This window comes from Balaenoptera musculus, chromosome 15 (genome assembly GCF_009873245.2).
Source record: "Balaenoptera musculus isolate JJ_BM4_2016_0621 chromosome 15, mBalMus1.pri.v3, whole genome shotgun sequence".
NCBI classification, from domain to species: domain Eukaryota; kingdom Metazoa; phylum Chordata; class Mammalia; order Artiodactyla; family Balaenopteridae; genus Balaenoptera; species Balaenoptera musculus.
Genome location: NC_045799.1, coordinates 83,692,754 through 83,705,546, shown reverse-complemented (window position 1 = coordinate 83,705,546; position 12,793 = coordinate 83,692,754). Strand labels below are relative to the sequence as shown.

The window sequence follows — 12,793 nt, the reverse complement described above, 5'->3', positions numbered from 1 at the left end:
GTCCTGGCCCTGCGTTTCCAGTCCCTTGAGTCAAGACAGATCCTGCTTGTTTTTATTTTTTTTAATTTATTTATTTTATTTACTTAATTTTTGGCTGTGTTGGGTCTTCGTTGCTGCGTGCGGGCTTTCTCTAGTTGCGGCGAGCGGGGGCTACTCTTGGCTTCTCATTGTTGTGGCTTCTCTTGTTGCGGAGCACAGGCTCTAGGCACATGGGCTTCAGTAGTTGAGGCACATGGGCTTCAGTAGTTGTGGCTCACGGGCTTAGTTGCTCCACAGCATGTGGGATCTTCCTGGACCAGGGCTTGAACCTGTGTCCCCTGCATTGGCAGGCGGATTCTTAACCACTGCACCACCAGGGAAGCACCCTGTTTGTTTTAAAACCAGTTTGAGTTTGATTTTCTGATACTTGTAGCTAAAGATACCACAACTGAACTGAAGACAGTGTTTTATAAAAACATGTTAGTTTAATTGCCAATTTGTTACAGATCAATAACATCATATGCTTTATTTTAAATATTATGTAAATTTCAGTGAAGAATACCATAAAGTTAAAAAAAAAAGACAGATGATGGTTAGGGTCAAATAAGAAGAGGAATAACCATCAAGCCAACAGTAGATGATGACTGAAGATTATCAGTTAAGTAATACCTTTGGATGAAGTCAGAATTTCTCTTAACAGCCTAGGGGTATAATTTCAAAGCAGTACTGGGGATACAGCTCATTACCTTAGTAGAAGCCATAAGGTCGTTTTCATTTTCTTCTGATGAAAATCAACCTCTACTACTAAAATAAATAATAGAATCTATAATAAATGTCAGAATTGGCATATTGGTGGATTTAATCCACATTTTAGCAGTAATTGATCATTGCCTAACAGTGTCACATTTGTGCATCAATTCAGGTTTGAAATGAAACTGCTGTTACAACCAGCCTTTGCTGTAGCATGCATACCACTGAACCTGTTTGAAATAAAGTTTTTCTCTTATTTTTTCAAAGAAAAAAAAAGGCAAATGGGAAAAAATATTGTAACAGATGAGACTTAGAGCCAATCTCCTTAATATAGAAGGGCTCTACGATAAATAAGAAAAAGACCAATAGGCAGCGCAAAAATGGGCAAATATGGTGAGCAATAAAATAAGTAAAAGAGATTTTTACGTATATAAAAAAAATTCAGCCTCAATCACAATAAGGAAAATTCATCAAGATGATACATTGGGTTGGTGAATCTGTGCAGTTGTGGGACTGTTGCTTCTGGGTCTTTCCTGGAGCAGGGAACGCCTTCCCCAGAACCTCCCTTCTGCTCAGGCAGCTCATTTTGTTGATGAGCATGTAGATTTGCTGAATCTCTTGGAAGCCTAATTTGGCTGTGTGTGTTGTGTACATATGGGTATCAGTCGGTTTTTTCCCTATATATTTGCACGTGTGCAAAATACTTGAAGTTTGCCACAGTGTTGCTTGTAGGCACGAAAGATTGGAACAAACTCGGTGCCTGTCAATAGGCCGCCGGTTTAAGTGTCGCTCGTTCATATGATGGTCTCCTGTGCACCTGTTAAAAAGAATGTGAAATGCTTTGTGAATGGACAAGGAGTGATTTCCAATATGCTAAGGTACAGGACACTGTATGTAGTTTGTTACTTTTTTGTAAAGGGATAAACTTACCTGTTTGGTTTATGTGTGGACTCTCTTGGGGGGTACACGAGTGACTAGTTTACTTTGAGGGAAGGTGACCGAGGGCTGGGATTCAGTGGTGGGAAGGAGGCTTAACATTTACTTTATACCTACTTGAGCACTTTGAACTTTTCACCCTTTACCTGCATTGCCTGCACAGAATCAGAGTTTTTTTACAAGTTATAAACTTTAGGTACATCTTTTAATAACCGTGAACCCCTTGGTAAACTTTATTACTGATACATGGATAACTCCCATCACCCCTTCTGTTTCGTAAGTCATCTCGATAATTAATCTGTTATTTGAACGGAAAGGCCCTGTTTATGGAGCTTTTGGCTGATACACCTCTAAACGAAACAGCACACATTGTAAGGGTGCATTTGGAACAAAGAGAATTCAGTCATCTTTATCCAGAAAACTGATGCTTGTGTATTTACCTCTTTCTTGGTCTTCACTGTAGAATCTTGATATCGTGGTAGTTTCTAGTTTTGATTTGAGAACCTCCCTGATGAAATCCTACTGTTTTGACCATGTGGGAGGTTTAATTACGGAAGATCCACCCTCGTGACTATCGTGTTTTGAGAGAACGCCCTCAACTTCCAAGGTCTGCCCTTCGCTGTGTTTGGTTGGCTTCTGGGACATCTTGCATCGCCTCGGCGTTTGTGTCTCAAGAGCTCCTCTCGTGCCGGAGAAAATCACTGCAGTGGCTAGAGGTGTCAAGTCCCAAGATTCTGTGACACAGGCCTTCCTTGTGTGGCTCTCCTGTCAGTGGCTCTGCCACGTGAAGGGCAACGGGGTTACTTCCTGAGACGGCGTCAGGGATATTACGGTTGGGGACGTAGCCATGCTCATTCATTCTGGGGCGTCAGCTTTGTGATGCTCGCTGCAGCTCTTTACCTCGAGGCGAAAATAAAGGTCTGAGTAAAATAAAAACGCTTTTCTAGGCAAGCATGAACATAAAAAGGAGACTTTTTCAGTATCTCATGTCTTTTCTGGCCCCTTCACCAGAACTCCGTCTCCTGCTTGCTTCCCTCTGAATTTGCTTCCTCCGGGCAGCGTCCCGGGCTGGAGCCTCCCTGCTGCGGCAGCCTCTTTGGAGCCCTAGCCCTCCAGGAGGTGGGGGTGAGCAGGTGCTGTTTCCTGTTTCTCTCTGCTGGTTGCCTATTGTTACATAATAATACGCTCCAGATACAGGACTGATTTTTACGTACCTGCACTCATTGTCCCTGGGAGAGAGAGAGAGTGCTGTTTCGGTTATCTTAGAACATTTTGTCTTTGTGCCAAAAATAAGGCCTGATAGTGTCTAATGTTTTAAAATGTGACTCTAAGTAATTCATTCTAATGGAAGGTAGCTTTTGGAATTTAAAAGCTATTTCCTTATCAAATTATTTTTTAGATCTTAGATTTTTTTTCAGTCACTGTTTTTGTTTTAATCATGTGGCTTTTTTCTTTTTTTTTTTAAATCTCCTTATTTATTTATTTATTTATGGCTGTGTTGGGTCTTCGTTTCTGTGCGAGGGCTTTCTCCAGTTGCGGCAAGCGGGGGCCACTCTTCATCGCGGTGCGCGGGCCTCTCACTATCGTGGCCTCTCTTGTTGCGGAGCACAGGCTCCAGACGCGCAAGCTCAGTAATTGTGGCTCACGGGCCTAGTTGCTCCACGGCATGCGGGATCCTCCCAGACCAGGGCTCGAACCCGTGTCCTCTGCATTGGCAGGCAGATTCTCAACCACTGCGCCACCAGGGAAGCCCCTCATGTGGCATTTTTATGTTGCTTAAATTGGTGTTTATCACAACTTTTTCCCAAAGGGAGAGAGTTGATTTACATCAAGAATTAAAGTACGCAGGCCTCTAATGATACTTGGATTTGTTTTACAGTTTTATTTATTTTTATAAATTTATTTGTTTGTTTTTATATTTGGCTGCATTGGGTCTTCGTTGCTGTGCGCGGGCTTTCTCTAGTTGCAGCGAGCGGGGGCTACTCTTCGTTGCGGTGCTCAGGCTTCTCATTGTCGTGGCTTCTCTTGGTGCGGAGCATGGGCTCTAGGTGCTCGGGCTTCAGTAGTTGTGGCACGTGGGCTCAGTAGTTGTGGTGCGCGGGCTCTAGAGCACAGGCTCAGTAGTTGTGGCACACGGGCTTAGTTGCTCCGCGGCATGTGGGATCTTCCCGGGCCAGGGCTCGAACCCATGTCCCCTGTATTGGCAGGCAGATTCTTAACCACTGCGCCACTAGGGAAGCCCCAAACTCAGTTTTAAATGTTGTGTCTAAATGGTGGGCTTCTGCAAGTGGTCTCACACATCAGAATTGTTCGCTTCCCAAAAGTGAGGACCACGGAGCATTGGTGAGGCAGGGAGCCTGCGGCATGTGAATCTGGATTATGGTTTGGAAAGTGGTTACTAAGCTCTCTGAGCCTCAGCTTCCTCATTTGTAAAATGGGATGATGACTGTGTCACAGTCACTGGGAGGACTGAAGAAGAACGGGCCCATGCTGTTTCAGGTGGTGCCTGGATTTTCCTGGCTGTGAGAACCCGGGTGACTGTATACCTCTGTTGTGACAGTTCTGTTTTATGTTGGTTGTCCCAGCATTATTAATAGAGCCTCCCTTTGCTCTCAGAAGTATCCCAATTTGGACAATGATTTTATTGTCACTCTAGTTAGAACCCAGAAGTGTTTTTAAACGCTGGTAAGTCTAAGAAATGAATCTGAGGCTTTTTGTCATGTTTCCCATCCCTCGCTTTGTCTGTTGCTCTCAAACTTAGGCATTGATGCCCAATTACAGGCAGAAAAGTCAGATGGCGGCTGTGCCTATGGGACACATATGTGTGCTGTGACAGCTGTTTTTTTGTGGAAGGGCAACTACTCATCTCTGAGGGGGCAAGTGACCAGTTTGAACATTTTCTGTGTTTCAGGGACCATTTGTAATCCTGGACCACGGAAATCCATGTCTAAGCTGCTCTACGTGCGCCTGGCACTCTTTCTGCCAGAGATGGTCTGGGCGTCCCTGGGGGCCGCCTGGATAGAGGACGGTGTTCAGTGTGACAGGACGGTGGGGAATGGCATCATTGCGACTGTCGCGGTCAGGTGAGGTCTCCGGTCTTCTGCAATTTCTTGTCCAAAATGCACTCAAGATGGAGGTAACAAATACCTTCTGAGTAACTGAGGTGGCCCAGTGTCATGCAGGCTTCCTAATATAGTTAGAAAGGGATCTTTTTGAGTAAACCATAAAAATGCAGAGGGACTTGTTCATACATGAGGAATAGTTCATCTCCCATTATGCATTTATTGATGTAGTTTCCTTTCTTACCGGTTCTCATTTTTCTGTATTCCCTCCCTTCCCTTACAAGAAGGAAGAGACCTGAAGACCAAAATAGGGCAAAAACTAAAAGTAGGACGTGAAGAAATATAGTGTCTGGAATTGCTACAGGAAATAATCTGCTGGAATAAGGTTTATGCCCTTTCCAGACTAAGAATCTTACAGATGATCTAGTCACATCCCCTCATGCTGTAAATAAGGGAATGGAGACTCCCGCCTCCCTGCTGAGCCTCTCGGTAGAGGCCGTGGCGGCCCTTCCTGGGCCACCTTCCAGGAGCACACGTGCTCATGGACCCAGGGTGCCTTGCGCATGGTGGACAACCTAGAAATATTGAAACGTAATGAATGAAAGACCTGTGAGGGTATCCCGTGGCACAGGAAGCCTCCTTTGGTTTTACTGAGGGGAACCCCGAGACCCTGGGGAGTAGGCCTGGGTCAAGGTCAGGGACTTCCATGCCCAGGCCGAGGCTCTGCCCACCAGACAGTTCCCTTTTCCTTTTGTGGCTTTTGGGGCTCTGATCTTTGCCGGGCCTGGGTTGGCCATGGGCTCATAAGGAACTTTCTAGAAGAAACAAGTTGCCCGCCTCTGCCAGGCTCTGGGAGATCCCCATCTTCCCTAGTAACAAGAGGCGCAAGGTGTACAGATGCAGAGAGTGACCGCACGGGTCACCTCAGGCCTGCAGCCCCCAAGCCTTCTCCTCTCTCTGTGTCGCAGCTGGATCACCGTCGCCTCCACCGCGGTCATCATTGTCATCGTCTTTGACCCGCTGGGGGGGAAGATGGCTCCGTATCCCCCTGCGGGCCCCCATCACCTGGATAGTCATGAGTCCAGCCAGTTACTTAATGGCCTCAAGACGGCAGCTACAAGCGTGTGGGAAACGAGAATCAAGTTCCTGTGCTGCTGCATCGGCAAAGACGACCGTACTCGAGTTGCTTTTTCGAGTACGGCAGAGCTTTTCTCAACCTACTTTTCAGTAAGCCGACGGGGTCTGCTCTGGTCTCTTTCTTCTGTTTAAGTAAACACTTCTTTTGGGAAGATGAGTTCTCTGCATTTTGAACCCGTCTCCCTGTTGACATAAAACACCTCCTGAGAGTGAGTCCTCTGTGGGTGCGGCGGGTGGAGGTGTGCCCTGGGGTGAGCGCCCGAGAGCTCCAGGGAGCAGGGACCCGGGACCCTGTGCTCACAGACCCCACGCCCTGGTCGGCGCATCCTTGTGTTGACGCCCATCTGTTACACAGTTAAGATTTTGAAATAGTTCTTAAGGAACTAAGTAGTGGAACCTGTACATTTTGAGAATCATTTGCCAGTCTTTTCCTACATTCTTTGTCCAGCTGGTTCTCAGCAGATGCCAGGTCCCGGCAGTGTCATGCCTCCGAGGTAGTATCAGACCCTGGTTTCTTACAACTTTATGGCATGATAGAAGTGATAGATGATTCTCTTTTTAAAGACAGTTGTAATGCAGAAGGGTGTCATGGTTCTAGAGCAGTTTCTTCAGTGATTTGGAAACATTTGTTTTTCTTTCACATCCAATTTCTCTTATAATGATCTCTGATAAACTGCCATTATGTTCAGTACTGCAACCAAGTAAGACAGAGGAGTTCTCTTGACGTCGTGCACGCCTGCCAGCCTTTTTCTCACCTCTCTGTGGTGTCCAGGCCTGCCCTGTTCACGGCTGGCTCCGTAACCAGCAGCCTCCACATAGGGATGAGAGAAGTGTGTCCCCCTAAATAATTTCAAAGGAGCACTTCAGCCTGGTCTTAAGATTGTTGAAAGAAGGAGGAAGAGAATCTGGCTATTCTTAGAGGACGTCTTAACCTGCATCGTGGGCAGAACCGATGGCTCAAGTGGCCGAGTGACAAGTACCTGGTTTCTTGCGGACTCCCATCTGCTCCGTGTCCCTCGTGAAGGAGAGGGTCAGGTCAGGCTCTGGACACTCACTCTGTTGCTTTCCTAGTTTGAGGGTCTTTCTGAGGCTCGTTCTGCCCAGTGAGTGTAAGTCCAGTCTCATACATCTCTGCCATGGACTCTTTCAACAAAACCTTCTTAGCATCTCGAGCAGTGAGAGTGTAAACCTGGGCCAAAATCAGACGTTACTCCAAAGAGGGCGAATTTACCCATTTACTCACCCACTTTACAGGCGACGTGAAGTAGATGAAAAATAGCTGACTCACTTGACGTGAAATCTGAGAACAGAGATCAGTAAAATATTTATGTTCTCGAGCAGGTTTGTGTGAGGGCAGGATAGTAAGAGACACGAAGCTCACATGCAGGAGTCCTGAAAGGAAAATATTTTTAAAAACACCTTTTCACACGTAACTGTATGTGTATGTGCATGTGTGTGCATGTGAACTGTGTAAAACTGGACCCTCGGGAGCTCGTGGGCCGTTCCCACTGGGTTTATGATAAGCTGCTGTGGTTTCCCACCCAGGACACGGACCTGGTGCCCAGCGACATTGCAGCAGGGCTCGCTCTTCTCCATCAGCAACAGGACAACATCAGGAACAACCAGGAGCCTGACCAGGTGGTCAGCCATTCCCCAGGGTCCTCCCAGGTAAGCCCATGTCTCTGTTGGGTTGTACAGTTTTGACATTCACACCTACTTGTAAATTAAAAAAAAAAAAAACAACAGTTTCAGGAGCAGTTGATTGGAATCTGATTTGTGGCTTTTGCTAGTTGTGGTTTGTCACCTGTCAGGTGAGGCATCTCCTCATCACCTGGAGTGCAGGTAGAGGGAGCCCATTCCTGGCCCGTTCACCACCCATTGTATTTTTTTTTTTTTTTTTCCTGAAATTCTCTTTTAGGAAGTTGGCTGTTGTCTGCATATCGAAAATTCCCTCTGGGGTGGGACCTGGCTCTCCCAGAGTGTGTTTGCTCTCTTCTCTGGGTCTGGGGAACAGATACAGTTCAACTTTGCTTGATGATTGCTTTCCTGCCACAACTTCTGTGCTTTTGAAAGAGAAAATTGCATGTAGATTGTGTGTCTATCTCTGCACCTAGTTCCCAGCAGGCCATCTGTTGCAGTGGCGTCTGCACCTGCGTCCAGCAGGAAGTCACGGGCTTATTTCACCAGGAGTCAGAAAAGTCATTAGGGATTTTTGCTGCTAACTTCTGCATTCTCCTAAAATGAGGAGTTCATCTGTCTGTATTTAAGGACCAGTTTTCCCAGTGGAAGTCCTCCGAGAGGTCTATTCCCTGAAGAAAGAAAGGGAAGAATCAGGAATTTGAGTTCAGGTTTAAGATCATAGTCTGTTCTACTATTTATCAAATAGATAATCCACAAGGACCTACTTTGTAGCACAGGGAACTCAATGTCTTGTAATAACCTATATGGGAAAAGAATCTGAAAAGGAATAGATATAGGTATATGTATAACTGAATCACTTTGCTGTACACCTGAAACTAACACAACATTGTAAACCAACTATACGCCAATATAAAATGAAAATTAAATTAAAAAAAAAAAAAAGGGCTTCCCTGGTGGCGCAGTGGTTGAGAGTCTGCCTGCCAATGCAGGGGACACGGGTTCGGGCCCTGGTCTGGGAAGATCCCACATGCCGCGGAGCAGCTAGGCCCGTGAGCCACAACTACTGAGCCTGCGCGTCTGGAGCCTGTGCTCCGCAATGAGAGGCCGCGACGGTGAGAGGCCTGCGCACCGCGATGAAGAGTGGCCCCTGCTCGCCGCAGCTAGAGAAAGCCCTCTCGCAGAGGCGAAGACCCAACACAGCCAAAAATAAATAAATAAATAAAACCAGGAGACTCGGGGATAATCTGAAGAAACACAGAACTCCTAATCGATAGAGACTCTAAAGGGCTACAATCTAAGCATTTAAAAAAAAAAAAAAAAAAAAGATCATAGTGTGTTGATCCTCTCCTTAATGGGTTCCCCTAAACAAAAAGCTTTTTTTCTTCTCTTACAGGAAGCTGATTTGGATGCAGAATTAGAAAACTGCCATCACTACATGCAGTTTGCAGCAGCTGCCTATGGGTGGCCTCTCTATATTTACAGAAACCCTTTTACAGGGCTGTGCAGGATTGGTGGCGACTGGTAGGTGGGCACCGTCTGAGGCCTCCATCCTCATTCCGCTCCGGATGTTGCTTGCTATGGTGTCCGTACTTTATTTTCTAAAAATAGTCACATTTCCCTGTTTAAAAAAACTTCCTATTTTGAAATAGTTCAAAAGCCGCAAGAGCAGTGCTAAGAACGCCCATGTCCTTTATCTAGAATGACCAGCTGTGACTCAGTTTGGTCACATGTGCTGTATCGCTCTCTCCGTAAATACGTGTTTTTCCCCCCAGAGCCATTGGAGATACAGTCGCGGGCATCATGCATTAGAGGTAAAGACCTCTAATTACTTCAGCTTGTATCTCTTAAGAACAAGGTCTTTCTTTGCCATAAATTACTGTACAGTTATAAAATTCGGGAAGTTTCTCATTAATCATTAGCTATTCAAATTTTTCCAATTGTTCCAGTAACACCCCTTGTCGCACATTTTCTTCCAGTCAGGAGCGTGGATTGCATTTAGCTGTCAGGTCTCCTTAGTCTCCTCCAGTTTGGAACAGTTCCTCAGTCTTTTTTTTTTTTTTTTTAATCTTTCAAGATATTGACATTTTGAAAAGGACAGTCTGGGTATTTTGTAGGCTGGCCCTCACTTTGCATTTGTCTGGTGACTTCTTCGCGATTAGGTTCAAGTTACACATCTTTGGCAGGAATGCTGCACGCGGAGCGTGCACCCTTCTTAGTACGTCACGTCAGGCGGTCCCTGATGCCGGCTTGTCCCATTCCTGGGGATTTCAGGGTCTCTCCCATCCTTGTTGGTTTATTTTTTGAATATGTAGAGCATTAATAAAGAAGTCAGACTGTAGTAAGATGTGTACACAGAAGTGTCATTTAAAGGCCGCTGTAGGTTCCCAGACTGAGCTGTGCAGACTGTCAGTGGGCACCCTCAGGTTTGCTGGGAAACGGGACGGCAGGGTGGGGTCTTCCTCTGTACGTGGCTCTGGTTGGCGCAGTAACACCTCTGCCCCCGTTTTAGTTGCAGAAGCCGGACAACTGATTATGACTTGGTTGGAGGTGATCAGCTCACCTGTCACTTTGGCTCCATCCTGCAGACGACGGGGCTGCAGTACCGGGATTTCATTCACGTCAGCTTTCACGACAAGGTAGAGTGAGCAGTGCTTCCTAACTTCTTCTGGGTCTTGGAGTCCTTCGAGATTCTGGTGGAAGTTATAAACTATTCCCCCGGAAAAATGTGCGGGGACACATACACAGACACATACTCACCCCAAGTTTAGCGCACTATCTCGGGGTTCACAAACGCCCTTGAAGCCCCCCCAGGTTTAACATAAGATGGGGCAGAAAGTCTTCATCAGAGAGACTATATGCTGTGTTTCACCTGAGCCCGTTTTTAGTGAAGAACAATGAGTTGCACTTGGCATTAATCCCACACCGGTGTCCGGGGTTGATCAATCCTGGTCTCTGGGTCTGAGCTCCGTCCTGTTAGTGCAGTGCAGTGGGTCTCACACTTGGGAGGGTCCCAGAATCGCAGGGCTGGTTAGTGAAGCTGCAGAAGCCAGTCTGTCTGGCGTCAGGGACCCGTCCTGCATTGCTTCGTGGCTCCCCACGTGGTCCTCACAGGCACCGGAAGCCCAGAACCTGCAGCCAAGCACCGCGGCTCTCACATCTGCTGTCTACTGGGATCTCCTGGGGAGCTTTTACAACTCAGAAGCCCAGGCCAGACCCCAGATGAATGAAGTCAGAGTCTGTGGCGATGGGACCCCAGCTCAGGAGCCCCCCACGGTTCCAGCACACAGACGATTCAGGGAACCACTGGTGTCCTGTTCTTGAGCCCCCGGCTCCCAAACTCCTGCATTGTAGACTCACCTGGGAGGTGTAACAGTCACACCCCATCCCACTGTGATCAGAACGTCCAGGATCTTGTTTTCATGTCCGCAGTGAATCTGGTGTCCTGTTCTTGAGCCCCCTGGCTCCCAAACTCCTGCATTTTAGACTCACCTGGGAGGTGTAAAAGTCACACCCCATCCCACTGTGATCAGAACGTCCAGGATCTTGTTTTCATGTCCGCAGTGAATCTGGTGCCCAGCAAAGCGCAGGAGCCCGTGAGCCCTGTGCTGCCCTGTCACTGAGTGGTGGTGACAGAAAGAGCGGGTGGGGTTTAAAGGAGGTGATTTTCCACAGAAGGCTCGTGACTGCTCTGTGGGCTCTTTCAAGGAGCCCCCCACAAGGTCATCAGTAGAAGTCCCTCTCCTGCGGAAACCAGGGCGGTGAAGTCGGCAGTCTGTCCTCTCCTGCTGGCTCCAAATGCACGACCGTTCACCACGCACAGGTGGCCATCCCCGTGGTGTCACACCAGCCGGAGGACAGCACACCATGCTGTCCTCCTTAAAGATGAGGAAATGGGGTCGAAGAGAACTTCAGATGTTTGCTTGGGGTCCCACGGCAGGAATGGGGCGGAGCAGAGTTCCTGAGGCAGGTCTGCCTAACCCAGACCCTCTCGCTGCTCCTTCCGGGGCTTCTGCAGGTGCGAAGGCAGGAGCCTAGGGTTACTGCTGGACCTGCGGTCGGTTCCGATGCAAGTGGGTGCTTACAGGGCCCAGAGCCTCTCTCCCGCTGCTTGCACTGACGCAGAGTGGAGGCTCTGGTCTTGCCCACCGAGATGGCTCTATCCTCTGCCCCCGAGGGTAGAAGGGTCTTGGGTTTAGAGAGCCTTTCGTCACTGAGAATCAGAAGTCACACTGTCTGCTGAGGACGAGCAGAGGTGGGGATCAGTGCACCCCTCCGCGCTGTGCTCGGCAGCGCCGTTTGTCAGCCGCTCTGGGCTGGCCCAGCCGTGTCCGCAGGCACCTGCGCTAATGCTCGTTCCTCTCTCCCAGGTGTACGAGCTCCCCTTCTTAGTGGCTCTGGACCACAGGAAGGAGTCGGTGGTGGTGGCTGTGAGGGGAACCATGTCTCTCCAGGTACGGAGCCTGGCGCGCTGGCCCAGGGGACCGGGGGCGGGCGGTCAGCAGCTCAGACGCCAGGAGACCCAGCTTTTCTGGAACTGAGGGGAAACCTTCGTAAGTGACAGCATCAGACACAGGGAAACACCGGGCGTGGAAAACAGGGAGGCGAGTCCAGGGCTGTCAAATATTCCCTTTGAAAAAGCAGATAAAGCCATTTCCTTTTAACCAAGAAATATTGGAAACTTAGACGCTGGCAGGGCTGGGCTCCCCTACTCCTGGGTGGGTGCCCGCTTGATTCCCTGGGCCCCCAACCCGGGTGACCCTCCCCTTGACGTTTCTGCACCCAAAGCCAGAAAGAACAGTAGGTTAAGTCATGCAGTCCAAAGTCAGCCCACTCTTAGGTACCCCCCACCCCCCCTCCCCAGTTCCCGTTCGGGGTCTCAGCCGGCCCCACGCGCCTGCCCCCGGCTCCCCCAGTGCCGTGGGAGCCAGCACTGTCCAGCCCCACCCAGCGGTCCCCTCCCACCCTGCTCGGTCTCTGCCCCACGAAGACACCTGGCGACTTTCTTCTCTCCTGTGTTGTGCTTTTTGGTCTCTTCTTGGCTGTTCCTCAGTCTCATTTCCTAGTTCTCTCTTTTCTCCTGACTCAGGAAATGAAACGAGACTCCACCCTCTTCTGCTTTCCACCGCCCCCCCCCCCCCCCCGACCTTGCGCGGGCAGCCTTGCCCCTGCCTCGCCTGGAGCCATCTGGGTCTGCCCGGGCCCCCGCTCCCGGGTCTGCTCTCCCGTCAGGGCACCGCCCGCCCCAGTAACCATGCGGCGCCCCCTTGCCCCCCAAGAAGCCACAGAGC

General features: G+C 48.8%; 1 protein-coding gene across 5 annotated transcripts in view; it reads left to right on the top strand.

The window, feature by feature from the left end:
- Nucleotides 1-12,793, top strand: part of DAGLB (diacylglycerol lipase beta) — a 30,452-nt gene that overhangs the window by 4,502 nt on the left and 13,157 nt on the right. For 3 of the 5 annotated variants that reach the window (XM_036826891.1, XM_036826892.1, XM_036826894.1), the window contains exons 3-8: nt 4,577-4,748; nt 5,696-5,954; nt 7,410-7,532; nt 8,899-9,026; nt 10,015-10,141; nt 11,873-11,956. In XM_036826891.1, the coding sequence (XP_036682786.1) occupies nt 4,577-4,748; nt 5,696-5,954; nt 7,410-7,532; nt 8,899-9,026; nt 10,015-10,141; nt 11,873-11,956 (893 nt within the window). The remainder of the gene's footprint in view (nt 1-4,576; nt 4,749-5,695; nt 5,955-7,409; nt 7,533-8,898; nt 9,027-10,014; nt 10,142-11,872; nt 11,957-12,793) is intronic. The other 2 variants (XM_036826893.1, XM_036826895.1) reach the window with 2 other exon arrangements.